The 25,470-nt window shown below is 44.7% G+C and overlaps 1 protein-coding gene across 1 annotated transcript in view; it reads left to right on the forward strand.

The window, feature by feature from the left end:
- The window catches only part of SLC12A7 (solute carrier family 12 member 7), a 324,374-nt gene that overhangs the window by 176,103 nt on the left and 122,801 nt on the right, over positions 1–25,470 (forward strand). The window contains exons 5-6 of the mRNA XM_034761495.1: positions 13,475–13,490; positions 20,562–20,692. Of these exons, the coding sequence (XP_034617386.1) occupies positions 13,475–13,490; positions 20,562–20,692 (147 nt within the window). The remainder of the gene's footprint in view (positions 1–13,474; positions 13,491–20,561; positions 20,693–25,470) is intronic.

Below are 25,470 nucleotides of genomic sequence, written 5' to 3' on the forward strand. Positions count from 1 at the left end.
TTACCTTGGAGAATCCTACCTCCCCCTCCAAGTGCAGTATTTGCCATTTGGTTCCACTTCAAACCCAGCAATCCCACAAGTTCCAGCTCTGAAGGCAACTAATGGAGCTGTCAATGAGGCGCCAGTCTGACCTTGGGTCATCTGAACCCTTTGTACATGGGCAGGGATCACCTAGTACAGGGGTTCCCAAACTTGGTTCGCGGCTTGTTCAGAGTAAGCCCGTGGTGGGCCATGAGATGCTTTGTTTACCTGAGTGTCCGCAGGTCTGGCTGCTCACAGCTCCCAGTAGCCATGGTTTGCCGTTCCTGGCCATTGGGAGCTGCTGGAAGTGGTGTTGGCTGGGCCACTGCTTCCTGCAGCTCTTATTGGCCGGGAACGGCGAACTGTGACCATTGGGAACTGTGAGCGGCAGTACCTGCGGACGCTCAGGTAAACAAAGTGTCTTGCGGCCTGCCAGGGGCTTACCCTGAACAGGTTGTGAATCAAGTTTGGGAACCCCTGACCTAACAGTATCCCTCCTGGTGAAATGCTTTCCAGCTCCAGACTGTCAGATAGCAAGCCTAGGGACTCTGACCTTACCCCCTGCCACTTGCTAAAAACATCTATAACAGTTGGGATAGATCCCTTTTTCAGGCTTCTAAGAAGAGGGCCACCTCCCCTACACTGTCCGAATCAAGTGAGACTCAGTGCCCCATCACAGATATGTTAGGAGTTCACAGGGACCATGGATCCAAGCCTTCGGTACCAAGGGCCAAGATTCCCCTAAGCAGACAGACACAGAAGGGGAAAGACTGGCAAGAAAGAAGAGGGAGCAATCACTGGCTGCACAGTTGGTACCGCACTGCAGCAACAAAAAGGATTCAGCAGTTCTGATGTCCACTGCCCAACCTAAATCAGTGTCATCCACTCCACCAAGAGGTAGCAGATCCTTCTGCTCACCTTCTGCTAGATCAGAGTTCACTATCCTGGACAACCTGGCTATTTATTCTGACTCAGAGTTGCCGATATTTGTGGAACTGGTAGTCTCCAGGGAGATACCCATACTGCCAGTGCTCCATTCACCAGTACCGCCAACCAGCCGAGGGAGTTATTTCAAGGCATACCCTGTCTCCACCAGTGGACACTGAAGATTCCAATTCTTCCAGTGAACTAGAGACTAACTCTGTGCTCCCACCGCCCACTCTGAGGTACATTAGCCCAGATAGGGACTCCTGATTCTTCTGGGCACCCTCACCTCCCTGAAAGACAGTCTGCAGGGCTCAAGATCACTGGCACCTTCCTCCTTGGGCATCAACCCCTTACCCTTATAATCCCACCTACTGGCCCTGCTGGGATTCCTACGGTAGACATCTTGACTCACAGGGATCTCAGGGGAGTACACACAAAGATCACTATAAAGGGAAGATCTTCAGCCCCCTCATTATGAGGAGGAGAATCCCAGCCACCTGTGCTCCCACCCCAAAGGGGATTGAGAGAAAGTACTTTGTACCATATAACAGGGCAGAATATCTATTTTCTCCTCCTGCTCTGAACTCCCTGGTGGTTCAGGTGGTTACCAAACTCAACAGGCTACATCACCCCAGGTCTACTCCTTCTGATAAGGATGCTAAAAAACAGGATTTGTTCAGGTGGAAGAACTTCTCTGCCAGTCTTCAGTTACACATTGCCAGTTATCATGCTTTTTTTCTGCATATGATTTTATTAAATATGACAAACTATCTGCGTTCAGCAACAAACTTTTGCAAAAGCTCAGGCCACAATTTCAGGACATCATCGGTTAGGGTAAACTAATTGACCCTACATGCCTTGTTAGATATTGCTGTGACACTTTGGGGGTTCAGCCAGATCAGTAAGGGATTTTGTCATTACTTGCCTGTAACCTTTGCTGCTTCTGTGCTGTGCAGCTTTGATTCAGCCCCAATAGCAGCAGCTTGCTCACAGAACAATGGCCTTACTCTGGCTTTCATCATCCCAGTTACTCCATGCAGGGTGACCCCAACAATTCTTCTGGTCCTGAGTCTGCCCAAAACCATCTCCCCTGCAGTGACCAGTCCCTCTTAGTGGACACTCACAGAGGTAACACCAAATTAGCTGCCTCAAAAGAGCCAGTACATACAACAGCTTGTTATCCTAGCTGGGGTAATGCACTCCTCCTTAATATACAAAACTAAGATGGTTGTGTAATAAAACAGGAATAAGTTTGTTAATAAAGATTTAAGTGATTTCAAGCAAGAATGAAAGAGAGATGAAAGGGTTACCAAAACAAACAAACAAACCACTTTCTAGTACCTAAAACTTAATTCTAGCAAGATACAGCTTTGCCTAACCTAATGTCTTACTCTCACCAAGTTATCAGCATTCTCCAACTTGATTATCAGGAGGACCAATCTTTCTTAGATACAAAGCACTGACTTCTCTCAGGTGATGGATACCTTAAAGTCTTTCAGCAATTCCTTACATCTCCCAAATTTGTCTTTGTCTTCAAAGTCAGGAAGCCATCCTGGGGGTTCAACTGTGTGTGTCCACCAGGTAGCCAATGCCATGTTAACTTTTCAGTCTCCTGTGGTTTATGGTGCAAATGATCTTCCTGTAATCTCCATTGCAAATGAATAGCCCATTGTACCAGTCCCTGGTCATACCTGGCATGGTTTGCAATTGAGCCAAAGAGGTGTTTGCATTTCTTCTTTGTTGGACACAAACGGTTTTGTCTCCTTTGTCTGTTTATGCTCTCCAAAACATAGTATCAGACAGTATCCATAATTTCACATGCAGTGTTACATACATTTCACAATGACATTAATGACCAGTGTGGTATTAGTTTTCAAGTCATGTATTACAAATCACCTTTTAAATAAATATGACAATGGTGTGAGAGGTGTATTGAGCTGGTCAGACCAGGTGATATTTACTGTTACATACCAGGCTTATGTATACCTTCTGGCGCTGGGGTACTCTTAGGGTCACAGATGCACATTCTGCATCCTGCTCCATGGCAACTTCAGTTGTCATGAAACAGGCCTCATGGCTGCCATCTTCCCAGTTCTCCAAGGAGGTTCAAGTTATTGTTGAGGACCTTCCCTTTGAGGGCAACCTTTATACAGTCAGAGAGGGTCTGAGCCTCCCAGGAAGCATTAGAGACTGCAACATAGCAGACATTGCACCGTGCTGTCATCTTCCTCTCAGTCTAATCTGCTGCCAAGAGATCATTTGATGGGAGCTTGGGAGTTACCCACAGTGGAATACAGATAGGCACCATTAGTGTTGGCTTGGCCATGTCAAGGAACACTTGTAAAGCCCTCATAAGCTGGTCTTCCATCTCCGAATGTATTGTGATAGCAAGACTTTCTCATAGACGCGGCAACATCACCAGCATTGCTGCTTGTGCACCTGCTATTCTTGCCAACAAGGAGGACAAGGAACAATATGCGTGAGTCATGTATAATGTAATCAGAATAGTAGCCACACACAACATTATCATTGTGTTATGCAATGCCAATGCCATGCTGGGACCAGATGCTAGACCAGCTTGGCCAGAAAGTGTTGGGGATTTCTTTGTGGATGTGACCGTGAACAATAATGGTGAGTGACTGCTCAAGCTTTGTGCTGAAAGTGGACTCCATATTTCTAACACCGATTTCCAATGGAAGAACATACATACATGGATTTGGTATTAGAATGACAGACAAACTGGCAAAGAGCTAGACCATGGTCTTATATCTAGTCAGTGGAGAAGCTGTGTACACTATTGTTGGGTGTTGAAGTTGGCAATACTGACCACAGGTTGCTTGTGGACATGGAAGTTGAAGGCAACTGAAATCAAGACTTCCATTAGTCATTTAGTCACAGTACCAACCAGGCTGAAATCTGCAAACAATTTGATGTTCTAGCCCTTGCAGATGAAAATTTTGAACACAAGGAAATCAATAATTTGTGGGACTGTTTCCAGCCTTCTATTATGGACACTCTCAACAGAGTGCTAGGGAAAATGTGCTCAAGCCCCAAACATCAATGGATCCATCAACAGACCCTGGACATCATAGATGAATGACATGTGGCTCACTTAAACAGGAACAACCAAGAGTACTGATGCCTCAATGCGTTGTGTAACACAGCTTTAAAGCAGGACCAGGAGATGTTTAGGCAAATAATGCTCAATTGATGGAAGCTGTATTGACCAAAACTGACTATGATGCTGTCTATAAAGAATTGTGCACCTCAAAAGCTGGTCCACAAAACACAGCCTTTCTCATCAGCGATGGATGCAATAATATAGTCCTCACATAGGAAGAATGTATGAATAGATGGACAGAACACTTTCAGGAGCTTCTTAACCACCCCATAAAAGCTCCCCAGCTCCAGCAGGATGTGAAGAGTGGAGTAACCACCCTGTATGTAATGTAGAGGATGTCACTGTCGAAGAGGTTAGAAGCACATCCTGTAAGCTCAAGTGCTGAAGATGTTTGTTGTATAGCTACTGAGCTAATCAAGCATGGTGGAGATTCCATTTTGGAGTGGCTGACCCATGTTATCAACAAAATACGGATTAATGAGAAACTACCTGCCTACTGATGTTGTGGAATTATTATTTCATTTTGGAAAAGGAAAGGTGATGTTCCGATGTATTCCAATCACCATGCCATCACTTTGATTTCCATTCCAAACAAACTGTTCATATTGAGTCTTCCTGAGCATGTTAAACCCAACATAAGCAATCTATGGCCTCTACAGTAAGCCACATTTGTGCCCATCTGATCAACTGCAGAGCAGAATTTTAGCATTAGATAAATTATTGAACAGGCTTAAGAGTTTCTGCGCAGGAAGGATGAGGTGTGTGTATATAGCCTTTATTGATTTAAAATCTGCCTTTGATACTGTTAATCATAGCTCCCTTTGGCTCTACCTGGAAGCTGCTGTGCCAGGCAAGCTCCTCAACCTCTAGTAGAAATGCATTGTCAAAGTAGGAGCTGTTTCTGGTTAGATACTAGGATGTTGAACTGGTTTGAATACAACTGTGGCATCCATCAAGGAAGCATGGCTACCACCTTATCTTTTCAACACTATAATTGACCAAATGATGGAAGCCACCACTAGCTGCATACAGTGGGTGGTATTGCATGATTTCTGTATAACATACCTTGAATATGTGGATGACAGGGCTGTATTCGCATCCTCATGAACTAGTCTCATCAATGCACTGAATATATTTATGGAACAAGGAAATAGGCTTGTGTGACAGTGTGTATCCCTATGTTTACCCTTTTTACAAAACTATAATGGATTTTTTACAAAATATGCCTTGTGGAGGTATGTGAAAACTCATAATGTGCTGATCATTATTGTCCTGGTAAAATGTGTGGCAACATTGTATGTAAAGTTATAAGATTCTACTGTATAATTTTACTGAGACATGCTCCATGTTTAGAAAAGCAGGCATAAACCAGTTCCTCAGAGGCAAAAGGCAAACTGGCACCTCAGTCAGGTGTCAACAAAATCAAATGGACTATCACTTGGTTAAGTGGCCATTCTTTGGTAGGAAAATGGGTGTGAATAAAAAATTTCCAGGCTGGCAAAGAAACTCCCCAGATTACCTCTCCTCCCTTTCTCTCTGCTCATGGCATTAACAACACCTGCAGAACAAGATGGTAACACTGAATTTGGAGAGGGGTCCTGACTGAAACATGTGGTGAGAGAGACTTTTGCTTTACGTTCACTTAGCTTGTTACGTTAAGTATTAGTTTGTATTTTACCTTTTATTTCTTTGTATCCAATTCTGACTTTTATGCCTCATTACGTGTAATCACTTAAAATCTATCATAGTTAATAAACTTGTTTTGTTATTTTATCTAAACCAGTGTGTGTTTGGATTGAAGTGTTTGGGAAAGTTCATTTGAAAGAACAGGATTTGGGTGTATCATTTTCTATTAATTAAATGACGACTTTATATGAGCTTGTATTATCCAGGAGGGTGCCGGGCAGGGCAAGATGCACATTACTGGAGGAAAGTCTGAGACTGGGAGTTTGCTGTTGTTGCCCTGCTGTATAATTCATGGGTGGCTGGCTGTTGCATTCATACTGTATAGCTGGGAGTGATTTACATGCTGGAGGCTGTGTGTGTGCAGGCCAGTGGTGTAAAAGGCACCTCAGATTGGAGAATTATGGAGACACAGCTGTCCATCAGTCCAGATTGTATTCTGGGTAATGTCATAACTTGGTCTTTAAATCAACTGGAAGAAGACCAAACTGATGAAAGCAGCTGATGAACCTCTACCCATCATAATCGATGGACAAGAAGTTTAATTCATTAATTCATTTGAGTATCTTGGTTCCATTGTCACCACGGAGGAAGGTTGCCTTCCTGACATGAAATATCAAATCAGAAAAGCTCTGAGTGTTATGCACAGCCTTGCACAGTCTTGCACAGATACAGACAGACATCATCTTCCTCTCCAAATGCAAACAGATGGACATCATACCAAAAGGACTGAAGGTAAAAAATCCATTGCAATCAACATACTACACTGAGTATGGTGAGAGACTGTGCCACACTCTCTCAAAGAAACTGAGGAACCACCTGATCAGCATCCTGTACAGCAGACAGGAGAAGATCAAGAATGAGCTCTCAGAACTGGAGACTCTCCTACAATACCAGCCTTCTACACAAACTTCAACGTGGCTGGACTTTACAAAAATGAGACAAGCCATTTACAATGCACATTTCACTTCTCTACAGAGGAAAAAGGACTGTAAGCTATCTAAACTAATACCTGCCACTGGGGGCTATAACAATGGTACCCTCAACTCATCTAACAACATTGTCAATCTTTCCAACCACACACTTAGCCCAGCAGAAGAGTCTGTCCTATCTCGGGGACTCTCTTTCTGTCCCACCATCCCCACGAACATGATACAGTTCTGCGGTGATTTGGAAGCCTACTTTCGTCGTCTCCGACTCAAGGAATATTTTCAACACACCACTGAACAGTGCACTGACCCACAGGAACCTTCCTACCAACACTACAACAAGAAGAACTCTGCGTGGACTCCTCCTGATGGTCGAAATGACAGACTGGACCTCTACATAGAGTGTTTCCGCAGACGTGCACAGGCTGAAATTGTGGACAAACAACATCACTTGTCCCATAACCTCAGCCGTACAGAACGCAATGCCATCCACAGCCTCAGAAACAACTCTGACATTATCATCAAAGGGGCTGACAAAGGAGGTGCTGTAGTCATAATGAACAGGTCAGATTATGAACAGGAGGCTGCCAGGCAACTCTCCAAGACCACATTCTACAGGCCACTATCCTCTGATCCTACTGAGGAATACCAAAAGAAACTACACCATCTGCTCAAGAAACTCCCAGCTACAGTACGGGAACAAATCTACATGGACACACCCCCAGAACCCCGACCAGGGGTATTCTATCTGCTACCCAAGATCCATAAACCGGGAAACCCTGGACGCCCCATCATCTCAGGCATTGGTACTCTGACAGCAGGATTATCTGGCTATTTGGACACTCTCCTCAGACCCTATGCTACCAGCACTCCCAGCTATCTTCGAGACACCACCGACTTCCTGAGGAAACTACAGTGCATTGACGTTCTTCCTGAAAACACCATCCTGGCCACCATGGATGTAGAAGCACTTTATACCAATATTCCACATGAGGATGGACTACAAGCTGTCAGGAACAGTATCCCTGATGAGGCCACAGCAAGCCTGGTGGCTGAGCTTTGTGACTTTGTCCTCACCCACAACCACTTCAGATTTGGGGACAACTTATACCTTCAAGTCAGTGGCACTGCTATGGGTACCCGCATGGCCCCACAGTATGCCAACATTTTTATGGCTGACTTAGAACAACGCTTCCTCAGCTCTCGTCCCCTAGTGCCCCTCCTCTACTTGCGCTACATTGATGACATCTTCATCATATGGACCCACGGAAAGGAGGGCCTTGAAGAATTCCACCTGGACTTCAACAATTTCCACCCCACCATCAACCTCAGCCTGGACCAGTCCACACAAGAGATCCACTTCCTGGACACTACAGTACAAATAAGTGATGGTCACATAAACACCACCCTATACCGGAAACCTACTGACCGCTATACGTACCTACATGCCTCCAGCTTCCATCCAAGACACATCATACGATCCATTGTCTACAGCCAAGCCCTAAGATACAACCGAATTTGCTCCAACCCCTCAGACAGAGACAAACACCTACAAGATCTTTATCAAGCATTCGTAAAACTACAATACCCACCTGGGGAAGTGAGGAAACAGATTGACAGAGCAAGACGGGTACCCAGAAATCACCTACTACAGGACAGGCCCAACAAGGACAATAACAGAACACCACTGGCCATCACATACAGCCCCCAGCTAAAACCTCTCCAGCGCATTATCCACGATCTACAACCTATCCTGGAAAATGATCCCTCACTCTCACAGACCTTGGGAGGCAGGCCAGTCCTCGCTTACAGACAACCCCCCAACCTGAAGCAAATACTCACCAGCATCTACACACCACACCACAGAAACACCAACCCAGGAACCTATCCCTGTAGCAAACCTCGTTGCCTACTCTGTCCCCATATCTACTCTGGCAACAGCATCAGAGGACCCAACCACATCAGCCACACCATCAGGGGCTCATTCACCTGCACATCCACTAATGTCATATATGCCATCATGTGCCAGCAATGCCCCTCTGCCATGTACATTGGCCAAACCGGACAGTCCCTCCGCAAAAGAATAAATGGACACAAATCGGACATCAGGAATGGTAACATACACAAGCCAGTAAGTGAACACTTCAATCTCCCTGGTCATTCTATCACAGATTTAAAAGTCAGTGTCATTGAACAAAAAAACTTCAGAAACAGACTTCAAAGAGAAACAGCAGAACTAAAATTCATTTGCAAATTCAACACCATTAATCTGGGCTTGAATAGGGATTGGGAGTGGCTGGCTCACTACAGAAGCAGCTTTTCCTCTCCTGGAATTGACACCTCCTCATCTATTATTGGGAGTGGACTACATCCACCCTGATTGAATTGGCCTTGTCAACACTGGTTCTCCACTTGTGAAGTAACTCCCTGCTCTCCATGTGTCAGTATATAATGCCTGCATCTGTAGCTTTCACTCTATGCATCCGAAGAAGTGAGGTTTTTACTCACGAAAGCTTATGCCCAAATAAATCTGTTAGTCTTTAAGGTGCCACCAGACTCTTTGTTGTTTATGCACAGTCTTGGAAGCCTCTGTGGTGTCAACTAAGATGCATATCTATCAAGCAGCAGTGACTTCTGTCCTTTTTGTATGGATCTGAAATCTGGGCCAAAACACAGACGCAAATGCACCAGTTGGATGCTTTCAATGTGAAACAGCAGTGGTGTATTGAAGGCATATGGTGGTTTCATCATGTTACGAAGAAGGATGTCAGGCGTTGGACCAACCAGTTTCCAGTGTTTTGTGACTTAGTGCTGGCTCAGGTGGCTGAGTCATCTGCTCTGTATGCTAGAGTTCATACCAGCCTGCTAACTTTATGCATTCGATCCAGCAAAAGCTGGATGGAAAAGACCTTGTGGACACCATATGTTGGAGGGATGTCATGCATTCTGATCTGGCCCACCTCAGCCTTAACACTGCAAGCTGCAATACTGGCAGGAGATTGGGTTCTCTGGAAACAGATGATCCAAAGTGTGGGCTCTACACTCTGAGTAGGAGAATGAGTGATTGACCATCACTCGAAGAAAGAAAGGTTACTTAACTTAAAGTAATTGGAGTTCTTCAAGATGTGTGGGGCCTATGTGTATTCCACTACCTGTCTTCCTTTCCCCCTGCTGCAGATCCTTTCCTAGAATGATTCATGGTAAAGAAGGAACTGAAGAGGTCGTCAGTCCACACACACCCTTATTTTATGCCCTTAGTTCAGAGCATGATGAGGCACAGGCACGGACCAATGGACACTGCTAGGAAGAATTTTATGGTCTCAGGCACACAGAATCTATGCAGACCCATAGTGGAATACATACAGGGACCACATATCATGAAGAATTGTAGTTACTGTAAGATAAGTAACCTTTCTTTTACTGTGATAAACTGTCACAAGAGAAAAGAAGTAAAAGGGAAAAACCCAAGCTCTTCGAGAAGCTGGGAGTTATCAGGAAGCAGCTACACTGCATTGCCCTCATCTTGAGTTTTCTCCAACTAATAGATAGAGCTCCTCTGCCTGAGTATATTAGTATCCTTTTTGCAAAGCATTCTGGGAGTGGCAGATGCCTGGGGAATAGAGGCTCTTTTAACTTAGCATGGGGCTACAGCACCAAGGAATGGTGTGTTGGAAACCAGTGCTGGGAGGCAGCGCAAGAAAAAGAAGTATTCGTCTTTGGGATTTTGGGTATGCTGAGCACCAGAACTTGTGGGAAAATGAGACTGAATAGAACTAGGCTAATCTGCTGTTGAAATAAATACCTATATGTTTTTAGAACTTGTTTTATCTCTTTCTTTCTTCTCATCCCTTTTGAAACGGCCAATTATTCTTGCTCTCCAATGAGTACCTGTTGACATTTTGGTATTCGGAGTAGGGTACCTCTGAGGAGATAGATGAGCCAAGAGATGGAGACAAGACAGCAGCTTTAGGTGATCAAAGGCATGCTGGATCTCAGTTTAGGAGAACCTCCTCTATTCCAAGAGAAAAAGGAGGAGCAGAAGAAAGTGTGACTGGAGAAGGCAGTTCAGGAGAAAAAACTAAGATCAAACACTCCTGTGCCTGGGATCAGCTTGGTAGGGGATCACCTTTCGCAAAGAGACAAGGACTCCTGGCTTAAGTACTCTCTTCAAGCAGTGACCAGGGCAGGGACCAGAGCAGTCAGGAAGGTGCTAGAAGCAATTAAGTCAGGCAGACTCCATAAGACACCTGGAACCAATTAAGAACTGATTGAAGCAATCAAGGGAAACAGACTAATCGGATCACCTCAAGCCAATTTAGAACTGGTTGGGACTATTTTTAAAGGAAGCTCCTTCAGAGAGGGAGCTGGTAGGAGCTGCGAGTAAGTAGGTGTGTTGTGGGAAGACTGGAAGAAAGAAGGTGCACAGTGGAATTGGCACATGAAAGGTCAATGGAGGTTGGAGGAAGTGGAGGGGTGGGAGAGAAACTGAGTTAGGCTTTGTCTACATTCAGAATTTTTGCATTAGTATAACAACATTGATTTAATTAGACTAGTGTGAACAACTAATGTAGACAGGCTACACCAATGCTAGGTCAGGTTTATACCAGTGTACTTTAATTTAGTTACCCTAGTATTAGCCACACCTTTTTATAATGCAGCTCATCTACCTTAAGTTTGTATCAGTGTAACTAAATTGATGTAGTTATACTGGTAAAAAAAAATTCCTTAATGTAGACAAGACCTTAGGCTCTTTATATTGCCTTGAGGAACATTTGTTAACTGATTAGAAGCAGCATTACACAAAGGCTATGTCTACACTAGCACTTTTGTTGGTATAACTTATTTCACTCAGGGATGTGAAAAAAAACCTCTCTGTGTGACATAAGTTTCACAGACAGAAGTATGGACAGCGCTATGTTCAATACTGGATTTACAATGGCGCCACTGGGGCCGGGCCCACGGTTGAAAGGGGCCCCGGCCTGCTCTTCTCTGCCACTCTCTCCTGTGGGGTCAGAGAAGCTTGATGCTGCTGGCTGCTGCGGCTCCGTGGCAGCCTCTGCCGGCAGCAGCCTGGCTCCTCCCCCGCCTCTTTCCCCAGCGTGCTACGTTTCCTCCCCCCCGCCGCTGATCAGCTGGATCAGCTGCTTGCCAGCAGGAGGGGGGAGGAAGAGTGAGCCTCAGCATGCTCGCAGCTCCGGGGAGGAGGAGGAGAAGAGGCAGGGGTGAAGTCTTGGGGAAGAGGCTGGAATTGGGGCATGCCCCCTGCGTGAGCACTCCCACGACCCCAGCCCACATCCCCTGCCCACCCTGACTCCTGCACCCCCTCACACACATCCAGCCCCCTGGCCTGACCCCTGCACTCCCGCCATACCTCCGCAGCCCTGACTCCTGCATTTTCCCCTCACGCCCCCCCAGCCCCTGCCCTGAAACCTGGCTGCACCTCCCTCACCCCCCCAGCCTTTTTGCCCTGACTCCTGCACCCCCCCACATCCCCACCCCCATCCTGAGAACCAAACAGGAGCTGCCCCACATAAGTGCTCCATACCCCAACCTCCTGCCCCAACCCTGCGCCCCCTCCCTCGCCCTAGCTCCTGACCAGACCTCACACCCGAACATTTTTTCACAATATTTGGAAAGATCATTAAGTGGTCCGTTGAGACCCTTCCTGATTTTCAAGTGGTCTGTGGAAAAATAAGTTAGACTACAAGAACAATCAAGGTACCTCACTTTACTTTCATTTATTTGCTATTACTTATAGGAGGAGGATGAAGAAAAAAAGAATGAAAAACGGGGGCAGAGGGAGATAAGAGAGAATGTTCTTTTTCTTGGCTGGGTCCCAAGGAGGAGCCCCCAAATGAAGCTGAGCACAGGGCTGGGGGGGCCCCACTAACTCTAAATCTACCACTGGCTGTCACATCACCTGGGCTGGGGATACTGTCGGGGTCAGTGTAACTACGAGGTGAACTAGGCGACCGCCTAGGGCGCCAAGATTTGGGGGTGCCAAAAAGCGGTGCCCCCCAATTTTTTTTTTTTTTGCACTACGGTGGAGTCACATCTTACACGGGAATTAGGTTCTAAAGTCACTGCGTAAGAGGAAAATCGCGTATAGTGAAAATTACCATGAAGTACAGTATACACAAGAACAGGGGTCCTCAACCTACGGAATGGAACCCCAGGCCAGCAGCAGGCTCAGCGGTGGCTGGGACCCACAGCCTGCCATTAAAAAAAAAAAAAAACAATCAGCTCGCGTGCCACCTTTGGCACGCATGCTGTAGGTTGAGGACTCTGTTCTAGTGTATGCTGTAGTTTATGGTAATTTTCACCATATGCGATTTTCCTCTTACACGCTGACCTTAGAACCTAACCCCCGTGTAAGATGTGATTCCACTGTATTCATTTTTGAAAATTTATAATAAGCGATGCTCCGGGGTGGGGGCGCAAGCTGGAAGTTTCGCCTAGGGTGCAAAATATCCTTGCACCGGCCCTGGATACTGTGTCAGCTGATCCCCACAGTCTCCAACCTACCTTGGCAGTACAGCAGACGTGGCCCTGCCCACTAGCTCCTCTCCACTCCCTAGCCCACCCACCACTTGCCCCCGCCCTTAAGGCTTAGCCCTCTTACTTTTAAAAATGATTGTTTACCCCTCTCCCCCACTCAGGCTTTTCTGGCAGCCCTGTTGCCAGGTATCCAGTTTTAGACTGGAAACAGTAAAAAATGGGACAGAGGGCTGGAAGAGAACCTGTCCTGCTGCTGCAGGAGGAGGGGCAGCTCAGTGCACAGAGAGACCAAGAGAATGGGCTAGAACCAGGTAGGTACCTGTTCTATGTGGGCAGGGGTGGGGGGGATCCTATTTATCCCCTCCCTAGCCCTACTGCACTTGCAGTTTACCCCTGACCCCTCCCTTGCTCCAGAGACCAACCCTAGCTCCTGCCCCACTGTGCTTTTACCCCTGGCCCCTTTTACAATCATTCCCTGGGGGGCCCACAAATATGTTTGGCGCCAGGCCCACAAAAAGTTAATCCAGCCCTGGCTATGTTGGTGGGAGACACTCTCCCGCCAACATAGCTAGCACCGCTCGTGGTTTAATTATGTCGATGGGAGAACTCTCTCCCATTAACATAGCGTGGCTACACGAGTGATCTTATAGCAGCACAGCTGCATTGGTACAACTGTGCCGCTGTAAGCTTGCTGGTGTAGACATAGAATCATAGAATGTCAGGGTTGGAAGGGACCTCAAGAGGTCATCTAGTCCAACCCCCTGCTCAAAGCAGGATCAATTCCCAACTAAATCATCCCAGCCAGGGCTTTGTCAAGCCGGGCCTTAAAAACCTCCAAGGAAGGAGACTCCACCACCTCCCTAGGTAACGCATTCCAGTGCTTCACCACCCTCCTAGTGAAATAGTGTTTCCTAATATCCAACCTGGACCTCCCCCACTGCAACTTGAGACCATTGGTCCTTGATCTGTCATCTGCAACCACTAAGAACAGCTGAACTCCATCCTCTTTGGAACCCCCCCTTCAGGTAGTTGAAGGCTGCTATCAAATCCCTCCTCATTCTTCTCTTGTGGAGACTAAACAATCCCAATTCCCTCAGCCTCTCCTCATAAGTCATGTGCTCCAGACCCTTAATCATTTTTATTGCCCTTCGCTGGACTCTTTCCAATTTTTCCACATCCTTCTTGTAGTGTGGGGCCCAAAACTGGACGCAGTATTCCAGATGAGGCCTCACCAATGTCGAATAAAGGGGAACGATCATGTTCCTTGATCTACTGGCAATGCCCCTACTTATACAGCCCAAAATGCCGTTAGCCTTCTTGGCAACAAGAGCACACTGTTGACTCATATCCAGCTTTTCGTCCACTGTGACCCCTAGGTCCTTTTCTGCAGAACTGCTACCTAGCCATTCGGTCCCTAGTCTGTAGCAGTGTATGGGATTCTTCCATCCTAAGTGCAGGACTCTGCACTTGTCCTTGTTGAACCTCATCAGGTTTTTTTTGGCTCAATCCTCTAATTTGTCTAGGTCCCTCTGTATCCGATCCCTACCCTCTAGTGTATCCACCACGCCTCCTAGTTTAGTGTCATCTGCAAACTTGCTGAGAGTGCAGTCCACACCATCCTCCAGATCATTAATAAAGATATTAAACAAAACCGGCCCCAGGACCGACCCTTGGGGCACTCCGCTTGAAACCGGCTGCCAACTAGACATGGAGCCATTGATCACTACCCATTGAGCCCAATGATCTATCCAGCTTTCTATCCACCTTACAGTCCATTCATCCAGCCCATACTTCTTTAACTTGGCAGCAAGAATACTGTGGGACACCGTATCAAAAGCTTTGCTAAAGTCAAGGAATAACACATCCACTGCTTTCCCCTCATCCACAGAGCCAGTTATCTCATCATAGAAGGCAATTAGGTTAGTCAGGCACGACTTCCCCTTGGTGAATCCATGACTTGGTGAGGACCTGCTCCATGATTTTTCCAGGGACTTAGGTGAGGCTGACTGGCCTGCAGTTCCCTGGATGATCCTCCTTCCCTTTTTTAAAGATGGGCACTACATTAGCCTTTTTCCAGTCATCTGGAACCTACCCCGATCGCTATGAGTTTTCAAAAATAATGGCTAATAGCTCTGCAATCTCATCCGCCAACTCCTTTAGCACCCTCGAATGCAGCGCATCTAGCCCCATGGACTTGTGCACGTCCAGTTTTTCTAAATAGTCCCGAACCACTTCTTTCTCCACAGAGGGCTGGTCACCTTCTCCCCATATTGTGCTGCCCAGTGCAGCAGTCTGGGAGCTGACCTTGTTCGTGAAGACAGAGGCAAAAAAAATCATTGAGTACATTAGCTTTTTCCACATCCTCGGTCACTAGGTTGCCTCCCTCATTCAGTAAAGGGCCCACACTTTCCTTGACTTTCTTCTTGTTGCTAACATACCTGAAGAAACCCTTCTTGTTACTCTTAACATCTCTTGCTAGCTGCAACTCCGAGTGTGATTTGGCCTTCCTGATTTCACTCCTGCATGCCTGAGCAATATTTTTATACTCCTCCCTGGTCATTTGTCCAATCTTCCACTTCTTGTAAGCTTCTTTTTTGCGTTTAAGATCAGCAAGGATTTCACTGTTTAGCCAGGCTGGTCGCCTGCCATATTTACTATTCTTTCTACACATCGGGATGGTTTGTTCCTGCAACCGCAATAAGGATTCTTTAAAATACAGCGAGCTCTCCTGGACCCCTTTGCCCTTCATGTTATTCTCCCAGGGGATCCTGCCCATCTGTTCCCTGAGGGAGTCAAAGTCTGCTTTTCTGAAGTCCAGAGTCCGTATTCTGCTGCTCTTCTTTCTTCCTTGTGTAAGGATCCTGAACTCGACCATCTCATGGTCACTGCCTCCCAGGTTCCCATCCACTTTTGCTTCCCCTACTAATTCTTCCCTGTTTGTGAGCAGCAGGTCAAGAAAAGCTCTGCCCCTAGTTGGTTCCTCCAACACTTGCACCAGGAAATTGTCCCCTACACTTTCCAAAAACTTCCTGGATTGTCTGTGCACTGCTGTATTGCTCTCCCAGCACATATCAGGGTGATTAAAGTCTCCCATGAGAACCAGGGCCTGCAATCTAGCAACTTCTGTTAGTTGCCGGAAGAAAGCCTCGTCCATCTCATCCCCCTGGTCTGGTGGTCTATAGCAGACTCCGACCATGACATCACCCTTGTTACTCACACTTCTCAACTTTATCCAGAGACTCTCAGATTTTTCTGCAGTTTCATACCGGAGCTCTGATCAGTCATACTGCTCTCTTACATACAACGCAACTCCCCCACCTTTTGTGCCCTGCCTGTCCTTCCTGAACAGTTTATATCCATCCATGACAGTACTCCAGTCATGTGAGTTATCCCACCAAGTCTCTGTTATTCCAATCACATCATAGTTCCCTGACTGTGCCAGGACTTCCAGTTCTCCCTGCTTGTTTCCCAGGCTTCTTGCATTTGTGTATAGGCACTTAAGATAACTCATCGATCATCCCTCTTTCTCAGTATGAGCCAGGAGTCCTCCCCTCTTGCGCTCTCCTGCTTGTGCTTCCTCCCAGGATCCCATTTCCCCATTTACCTCAGGGCTTTGGTCTCCTTCCCCCGGTGAACCTAGTTTAAAGCCCTCCTCACTAGGTTAGCCAGCCTGCTGGCGAAGATGCTCTTCCCTCTCTTCGTTAGGTGGAGCCCGTCTCTGCCTAGCACTCCTCCTTCTTGGAACACCATCCTATGGTCGAAGAATCCAAAGCCTTCTCTCCGACACCACCTGCGTAGCCATTCGTTGACTTCCACGATTCGATGGTCTTTCCCAGCCCTTTTCCTTGCACAGGGAGGATGGACGAGAACACCACTTGCACCTCAAACTCCTTTATTCTTCTTCCCAGAGCCACGTAGTCTGCAGTGATCCACCCAAGGTCATTCTTGGCCGTATCATTGGTGCCCACGTGGAGAAACAGGAAGGGGTAGCGATCCGAGGGCTTGATGAGTCTCGGCAGTCTCTCTGTCAGATTGTGTATCCTAGCTCTTGGCAAGCAGCAGACCTCTTGGTTTTCCCGGTTGGGGCGGCAGATAGATGACTCAGTCCCCCTGAGGAGGGAGTCCCCGACCACCACCACCCTCCTCCTCCTCTTTTTGGGAGTGGTGGTCGTGGAACCCCCCTCCCTAGGACAGTGCGTCTTTTGCCTTCCAATCGGTGGAGTCTCCTTCTGCTCCCTTCCCTCCGATGGGTCCTCTAGTCCACTCTCCGCATTAGTACCTGTAGAGAGAACATGGAAACGATTGCTCACCTGTATCTCCATTGCTGGTGCATGGACGCTCCTCTTTCTCCTTCTGGAGGCCACATGCTGCCAAACTTCTTCATCATCCTTCTGTCCCTGCTGCACCTGCTCTGAATCTTCAGAACATTGTGGCCGTAGAAGCATCTCCTGACGTCTGTCCAGGAAATCTTCATTTTCCCTTATGCAACGCAGAGTCGATACTCGTTTCTCCAGACCTCGAACCTTCTCTTCCAATATGGAGACCAGCTTGCACTTTGTACATACAAAGTCGCTTCTGTCCTGTGGAAGAAAGACAAACATGGCACAACCTGTGCAGGTTACAACAGCTGATCGCTCACCTTCCATATCACCCACTCTTAAGAGCTTCCTCAGCTGTTGCAGGAACTACTCAGAGAAACCTGCAGATGAAAGCCTCAGTGCGCTCTCCCCGCGCGAACTCCCTCTGTTAGCCTCTGCTGTTCGCCGCTCAGCTGGTTCGCTGCTGACTGCCCTTATATACCAGTCAGGTCCACTCAAGGCCCACCTGGAACAAAGCACTCCCAATTCACGCTTTTCAAACAAACAAACAAACAAGCAAGCAATCAAGCACACAGTCAAACTGACAAACTGTCCCAGCAACAGACACTCAGATACTCACCAACACAGCCCCCCTAATGCAGCACTTAGCGTACCTCCTCTCGGACAGATCCCAGGAAAACTCCCTCTGTTAGCCTCTGCTGTTCGCCGCTCAGCTGGTTTGCTGCTGACTGCTCTTATGTACCAGTCAGGCCCACTCAAGGCCCACTTGGAACAGACACTCAGATACTCACCAACACAGCCCCCCTAATGCAGCACTTAGCATACCTGTAGTTAGTCTGGTCTATTATTCCACACCAATTGCTCTTTCTTTATTTTCTTGGTTCAATTAGGGTTTTCATTTGTGACTTAGTAATGTCTGCAGTTCTGAAGATTATTATTTACTTGTATTAATGTAGTACCTAGGAGCCCTAGTCAGTAGGTGCTTTACAAACATAAAACAAAAAAGATGGTCCCTGTTCAGAAGAGCTTACAATCAAGATAAGAGACAGCTGATGGATATAGACAGTATGAGGCAACAATGCGATAGTACGCATCAGCATGATAGGTAGTGATCTCTGCAAAGCGACAGCCTAACAGTTGTCAAGTTTTGTAGACATCACAACAAAGGAGGGTTTTGAAAGAGACTAATGAATTTTTCAGATATTTATGGGGAGAAGCATGTTGGCAGTAATCGAGATGTGAGATGATGGGAGCCTAGACATGAGTTTTAGCTGTATGTATGGAAAGGCAAGGCTGTTTCTCAGAGATGTTATGTGTGAAGAGTTGACAAGATTTTGACATAGCTTGGATGTGAGGACCTAGAGAGAGGTCAGAGTTGAAGGTGGCATCCAGGTTACAGGCCTGAGTAACAGGCAGGATGATGGTGATGTTCACAATGATAGAGAAAGAAGGTACGACGATATCTACTTAATTCAGGGAAGTGCAATGGCTTATGTTACACAAGTCAGATTAAGTGATCACAATGGTCACTTTTGGCCTTATAATGTTTGAATGACTATTGCTTCAGTTAATGTTATGGATTCTCAACAATCTGTCCTTCAAACTTCAACATTATCATGGAAAGCACTCAGTTACCAGAGTGATGCACAATCTTATAAAAATCTGGTTAGATAGTTTTAATATTACAAACAGAAAATGTTTTACCTTTCAAAATTCGCAGGTTTTAGTTATCCTTCTTATATGTTGATCTGTCTCACATAGCTATACACTAAAGAACCAATGCCTTTCAAATTCTGACTTTTTGAAATATATCATGTTTATAAATCTGCATAAAGACTGTCTTCCAAACTCATTCTTAAAGGTGACCCTTTTAAATCTTCATTACTTCTTTCATCACATGTAGTAAGAAATCTTAACACTCTTCTAATCTTAGCTATTTTTAACAAAGTTTTGATTTGTAAATTTGCCAGTTTTTTGAATGAGCATCAAAAGTTTGAATAAGATTGGTATTGCCCACAGGAGGGAAGTTCTTCTGCAACAGATCTTCTGAGGCTCATCAAAATGCGGGCTGTACTCTTGCAAATTTTAGCAGGTCTACAGGAGGGGGTGGTGTACTGCAGAAGAAGGATGGGATATGGGATTAATGGAGGAAAAGCAGAGGAAGATAGTATCTGCCTTGGAAACTGCAAGAGCTTAAACATTTATATCTAAAAATTGTGAATATTTAATATTTTAGCATGGATAAAATATTTCTTTTTCTTGTCCCCTTCCATGTTCCTCTGTTCTCTGTAACCCTTTGTCACTGATGTCCCTTTCCTCCATTTATCAGCACTCTTTAAGGCTGTTTTGTAAAGCATCTACATGCTCTTTCTCAAGTGCTTGCTTCTGGTTACCATCAGGTATGCAGGGGATCACACCTGTCTGAACCCTGAGGCCATCTGGCTATGCTTCATTAGACTGGGAGAGTGCCATCTGGTATTAGGCACCTCCACCTCAATCTAAGGACTCAGGAGTAGATCCCTAATATGTCTGGCTCCTGCATAGGTGTGGTGATGTTGGTGGGGAAGGAGTTGGGAAAAGAACAAACAGAATTCAACCCAATACCTTAAAACTGAAACAATATGAATAGTCTAATTTACTTTTACCATTTATGATATTAGTGTATTTTATATTAACTTTGTTAGACAATTAAAATATAGATAGCAATTTGATTTGTTCTTATTCCCTTTCTAATTATTTTTACTTTCTAGCTCTGATATGTGAATAGAACGATACAATCTTTTGGTTGTAAGCACTGCAGATGAATGCTACTCCTTCAAAAATATTGTTTCCATTTAAATTTCTTTAAAAAAAAAAAAATCTGTTTCTCATACAGAGCAGAAATTTGAGTTGCCAGGTCAATTTAGGTCCCAAATTTTGGTTGGAATAAATAGATCTTTACAAAAAAATTATATCTAAATTTGGGACCTAAGTTGACTTGGCAACTCAAATGTATTGTCTAGGATATGATGTGTATCTCTCAGGATCTGACTTTTTTTTAATTTTACTTTTTTTATTTCACAGCTGGTGGCTCTTACTACATGATTTCAAGATCTTTAGGGCCAGAGTTTGGCGGAGCAGTGGGACTCTGTTTTTACTTGGGTACAACTTTTGCAGGAGCTATGTATATTCTTGGTACCATTGAAATTTTGTTGGTAAGTATTTTATCTTTTAAGATTGACTATATTCCATCAGGTTTTGGAGCTAATAGAGCAGATATACTCAACCTAAAATGTATTCCAAGTCAACATTATTTTGTAAAATGTGTTGTTGATATTTACCATTTGAGATGCTGACTTTCTTTCAAAGAATCTAGCGTGGAATGTGTTTAAGGAATAATTTATAATCTGAACAATAGGAAGAACAGGAGTACTTGTGGCACCTTAGAGACTAACAAATTTATTAGAGCATAAGCTTTCGTGGACTACAGCCCACTTCTTCGGATGCATATATGCATATATGCATCCGAAAAAGTGGGCTGTAGTCCACAAAAGCTTATGCTCTAATAAATTTGTTAGTCTCTAAGGTGCCACAAGTACTCCTGTTCTTCTTTTTGCGGATACAGACTAACACGACTGCTACTCTGAAACCTGAACAATAGGAGTATGTCATCTTGTCACCTTGTTTGATTGGTCCTTCAGCCCTCATATAGATTGCACAATCACAACATGTCTTCCATTCTTCTCATATCCTGGCCTTCCTTCTCCATGCACGTCCATGTCTTTTCATGATAAAATCTTCCCATCTCTTTGGAAGTCAGCTGAGTGGTCATTTCAGTTCTAATGGGTACCACTCGGCGACAGCTGCAGTCCATTGATTGTCAGTGAGCCTCGCCATATGCCCAGCCCATCGCATTTTACTATGCCTGCTTGCAAAAATGACGTCCTGCACTCCACTCTGCTGTCTGATCACTTAATTGTGGACTTGGTCATGGATTGAAATTCCCACAATTCTTCTTTCCATCGCCCTTTCCGTGACAGACAGTTGCTGCTCCTCTGTCTTAATCAGCACCCATGTTTCGCTGCTGTACAACATTGCTGGCAGTATGGTTGAGTTGAAGAGGCTGGCGCATGTTGCCTTGTTGATTTTTCCTTGGAGGACATCCTTGATAGAATTGCACGTGCACCAATCTGCTTTCTTTCTTCACAAGCATTCACCTTCCTGATCGTGGCACATGTTAATTTCTTGGCCCAAATAGACATATTGCTTAACTTCTTCTATTTGTTCTCCCTTAATTGTTATTTGGGCTTTTGGCAAGGTATCAGATTGCATACATTTAGTTTTGGAGCAGTTAATTTTCAGTCCAGCTTGGCTACTTTTTGTGTTGTTCTCATAACATTTTGTTTGATAGTATTTTCGGCGATCAACACGATACCATCCGCGAATCTGAGATGGTTTAACTGCTCTCTGTTGATGTTGATTCCACCTTTCCAATTCATCCTCCTCAATATCATTTCGAGGCAGGCTGTGAAGGGTTTAGGTGAAACCATGTCTCCTTATTTCACACCTTTCTTAGCTGGGATGCGAGAGGGAGTATCAAATAAAGTTATATCTGTTGTGCAGTCAGAATTTGCTTCCTTTAATAGTTTGATATAGTTTGTGTCGATACCCTGCTCTGCAAGAGTTTTCAACACTGCATTTGATCTCTATGCTGTCATACGCTTTTTCATAGTTGATGAAGGCAATACATAAGAGGAATTTGTATTCCCTTGAGTGTTCCAATAGCTGGTTTATAGTGAAAATATGGTCCATTGTGCTGAAGTTCCTTCGAAAGCCTGCCTGCTCTCTTGGTTGCTGCTCATCCAGACTCTGTGAGAGTCGGTTTGTTATTATTTTGGTGAACAGCTTGTAGACATGTGAGAGCAGGCATATTGGACGATAGTTCTTTAGATCTTCATGATCGCCCTTCTTATATGGCAGAATGGTATTGGACTCCTTCCAGCTAGATGGTATCTTCCACATTTCCAATTAACGGCTAAAGCTCTGAGCAAGGGTTTCTCAGAGGTTTTGACCTCCAGCTCTTATCATTTTGATTCAGTCCATCTTTACCTGAGGCTTTTCCTTTCTTTATTTGGTCAAACTTCACTGACAAGGACTGGGAGTACATGCTCATTGGTCTGTTGAAGTGTTGGTACTGGGACATTTATCTGAGACATGAACAGTTCAGTGTAGAAATTTTTGCAGACTGCTTCCATCACTGTTTTATCAATTACTGGTTTTCCATCCCTGTTCTTCGGCGCCGTTATTGTTGACCTGCACAGTATCAATTCCCTTTTGCATTTTTTGAGGCTTCTGCGATCTTCAGCTGTCTTTAAGAACCTTTCATTTTGGTACTTCTCGAAGTCCTCCTTTAGTCTTCTTCTTATCAACTTGCAGAGGAGGGAACACTCAATTTGTCACCATCATTTTGCTTGATATTCCTCTGCTTCTCTAGCAAGTTCTGCATTTCCTCCGAGATTCTTCCTTTCGCTCTTTTTGGTCTTTCTTTCTTGGCTAATTTCATGCATTGCCTCAACTTATCAGTAAAGTTTTTATAATCCTCATCGCAGTTATCTATAAGACTCCAGTCTTCCTTGGAAATGTTCACTTTCAAGATTGCCTCATCGAATATTTTTAGCCGCTGTCTCTGATGTGCCATCTGTAGTGCTTACATAAAAGAATAGAAAAAAATAATGTTAATAGTTCAGGTTGCTCTGCTCTTCATTAATAACATTTTCTTCAAATTCTAAGAAAGCACACATGTTAAGTTGTTCCCCTTTTTTGTAAAAAATACAGAAAGAAAAGCATATGTTTAAAGGAGTTGTACTTTTAACATTTGTATATTCCTTGTATGTATGTATGTATGTATGTCAGTTAAGGCTATGTAATAGTTTATGAAGCCATGGATGTTAACAATGTGTTGTGGAAACAGGATAGTAATTGATAAGAGTTGCTAAGCTCTATTTTGGTGTAGGTTATGAAACAGAAGTATGGTTGTTAACTGTAACTGTTTATTTCTTAGCTTTTCAGTGTTTGAAGAAAATGTTATTAAAGTAGCACAGAGTAACCTTAACTAACATTAAACTATGTTCTTTTTCTGAGAAGTTCCCTAATTTTTAAAAGAAATTGTGTAAATTGTAGATGAAAAGTAAATAGTTAAAAATGGCAACAATATAGAAAATATGGTGACTGCAGTGAGTGTTGGAAAAATGTTGACTTTAGATAAAACACTGCTCTACAGCCAAAATGCTTCTGAAATAAATGTAGACAAACTTTACTAATTCTGGGTCACTGAGAACGAAAATGATGCTTAAAATTGTTGATTGGCTCTAGTTTTCAAGATATGCTATTGAGTCAGTATATACGACCCTTGACTTGGCAATGGCGGAGGATAAATGAGTTATAAAGGGAAGGGATCTCAATTTAAACCAGAAATGACTAAAATACATCTTTGACTGGATCCATGAATAAATCTATGACTGGGTTTGGACAGTACCTGCTTTTTAGGCAAAACAATGAATGGTGCAATCTGAAGCTGGTATTGCGTCATATTATTCCATTCCAGATATGAATTGCATCATGTTATTCCTAGAAGTCATGGATGATGCAATCATAACGAAGCTTACTCTGCTGAACAAATTGCCCTATATCAGCTCTAGAAATCTACTTTTGTGAACAGTGCAGATAACTTCTGCTATGTTTGTGGTGAAGTGACTTTTGCATCACAAAAGTGCAGTATAACCACTATGGTTAAGAAAGCCTATCACCTTTATTTTGGCTGCAAAATTGGAGATCAGGACAAGAGGTGGGCCCCACACATATGCTGCAACACCTGTGCAATAAATCTTCGCCAGTGGTTGAACAGGAAAAGGAAATCTATGCCTTTTGCAGTGCCAATGATTTGGAGCGAGCCAACAGATGATACCAGCAATTATTTCTGCATGGTGCCTCCAGTTGGGACAGGTGTGTCAAAGAAGAAAAAGTGGACTGTGCATTATCCAAACATTCCATCAGCTATACGCCCAGTACCCCACGGAGAAGGACTGCCGGTTCCTGGTCAGAATCATTCTCACTTGAGTCAGACGAGGAAGAGGATGAAACTTCTGGTCCTGAACCATCAATGTCACAGGACCCACATTTTCTCCCATCCTCCTCCTCTGAACCACACCTCATAACACAAGGTGAACTGAATGACCTTGTCAGGGATTTGGAACTACCCAAGAGTAAGGCAGAGCTGTTGGGCTCCAGACTACAGCAGTGGAATCTCCTGGCAGGTGATGTTAGGGTTTCCATGTTCCGTGACCGTCAAAAGGGTCTTGTCCCATTCTTCTTCATGGAAGGTGATCTTGTAGCCTGCAACAACATGGATGGTGTGATGGCAGCCCTCAACATCGTTCACGATCCAGATGAGTGGAGACTGTTCATTGATTCATTGAAGACGAGTCTTAAAGCTGTTTTACTGCATAATGGCAATGTTTTGCCATCAATTCCAGTTGGTCATGCAGTCCATATGAAGGAAACCTATGACAACATGAAACAACTTTTGAGGTGCATAAACTATGACCAACATCAGTGGCAGCTTTGTGGCGATTTGAAGGTTGTTGCTCTCCTGCTTGGTCTGCAGACTGGATACACAAAGTACTGCTGTTTTCTCTGCGAATGGGATAGTTGTGCAAGAGATTCCCACTACATCAAGAAAGATTGGCCACTCTGACAGTCATTGGAGCCTGGGAGGAAAAGTGTTCAGCATCCACCACTTGTTGAATCAAGGAAGGTTTTGTTACCACCCTTACACATCAAGCTGGGTCGGATGAAGAACTTTGTCAAGGCCATTGACAAAACACAAGCAGATTTCAAGTACCTCTGTGGAAAATTTCCAAGGTTAAGTGAAGCTAAGATAAAGGAAGGTGTCTTTGTTGGTCCTCAGATTCGTGAACTTCTTCGAGATGATGCA

Source organism: Trachemys scripta, chromosome 2, assembly GCF_013100865.1.
Source record: "Trachemys scripta elegans isolate TJP31775 chromosome 2, CAS_Tse_1.0, whole genome shotgun sequence".
Taxonomy (NCBI): Eukaryota; Metazoa; Chordata; order Testudines; family Emydidae; genus Trachemys; species Trachemys scripta.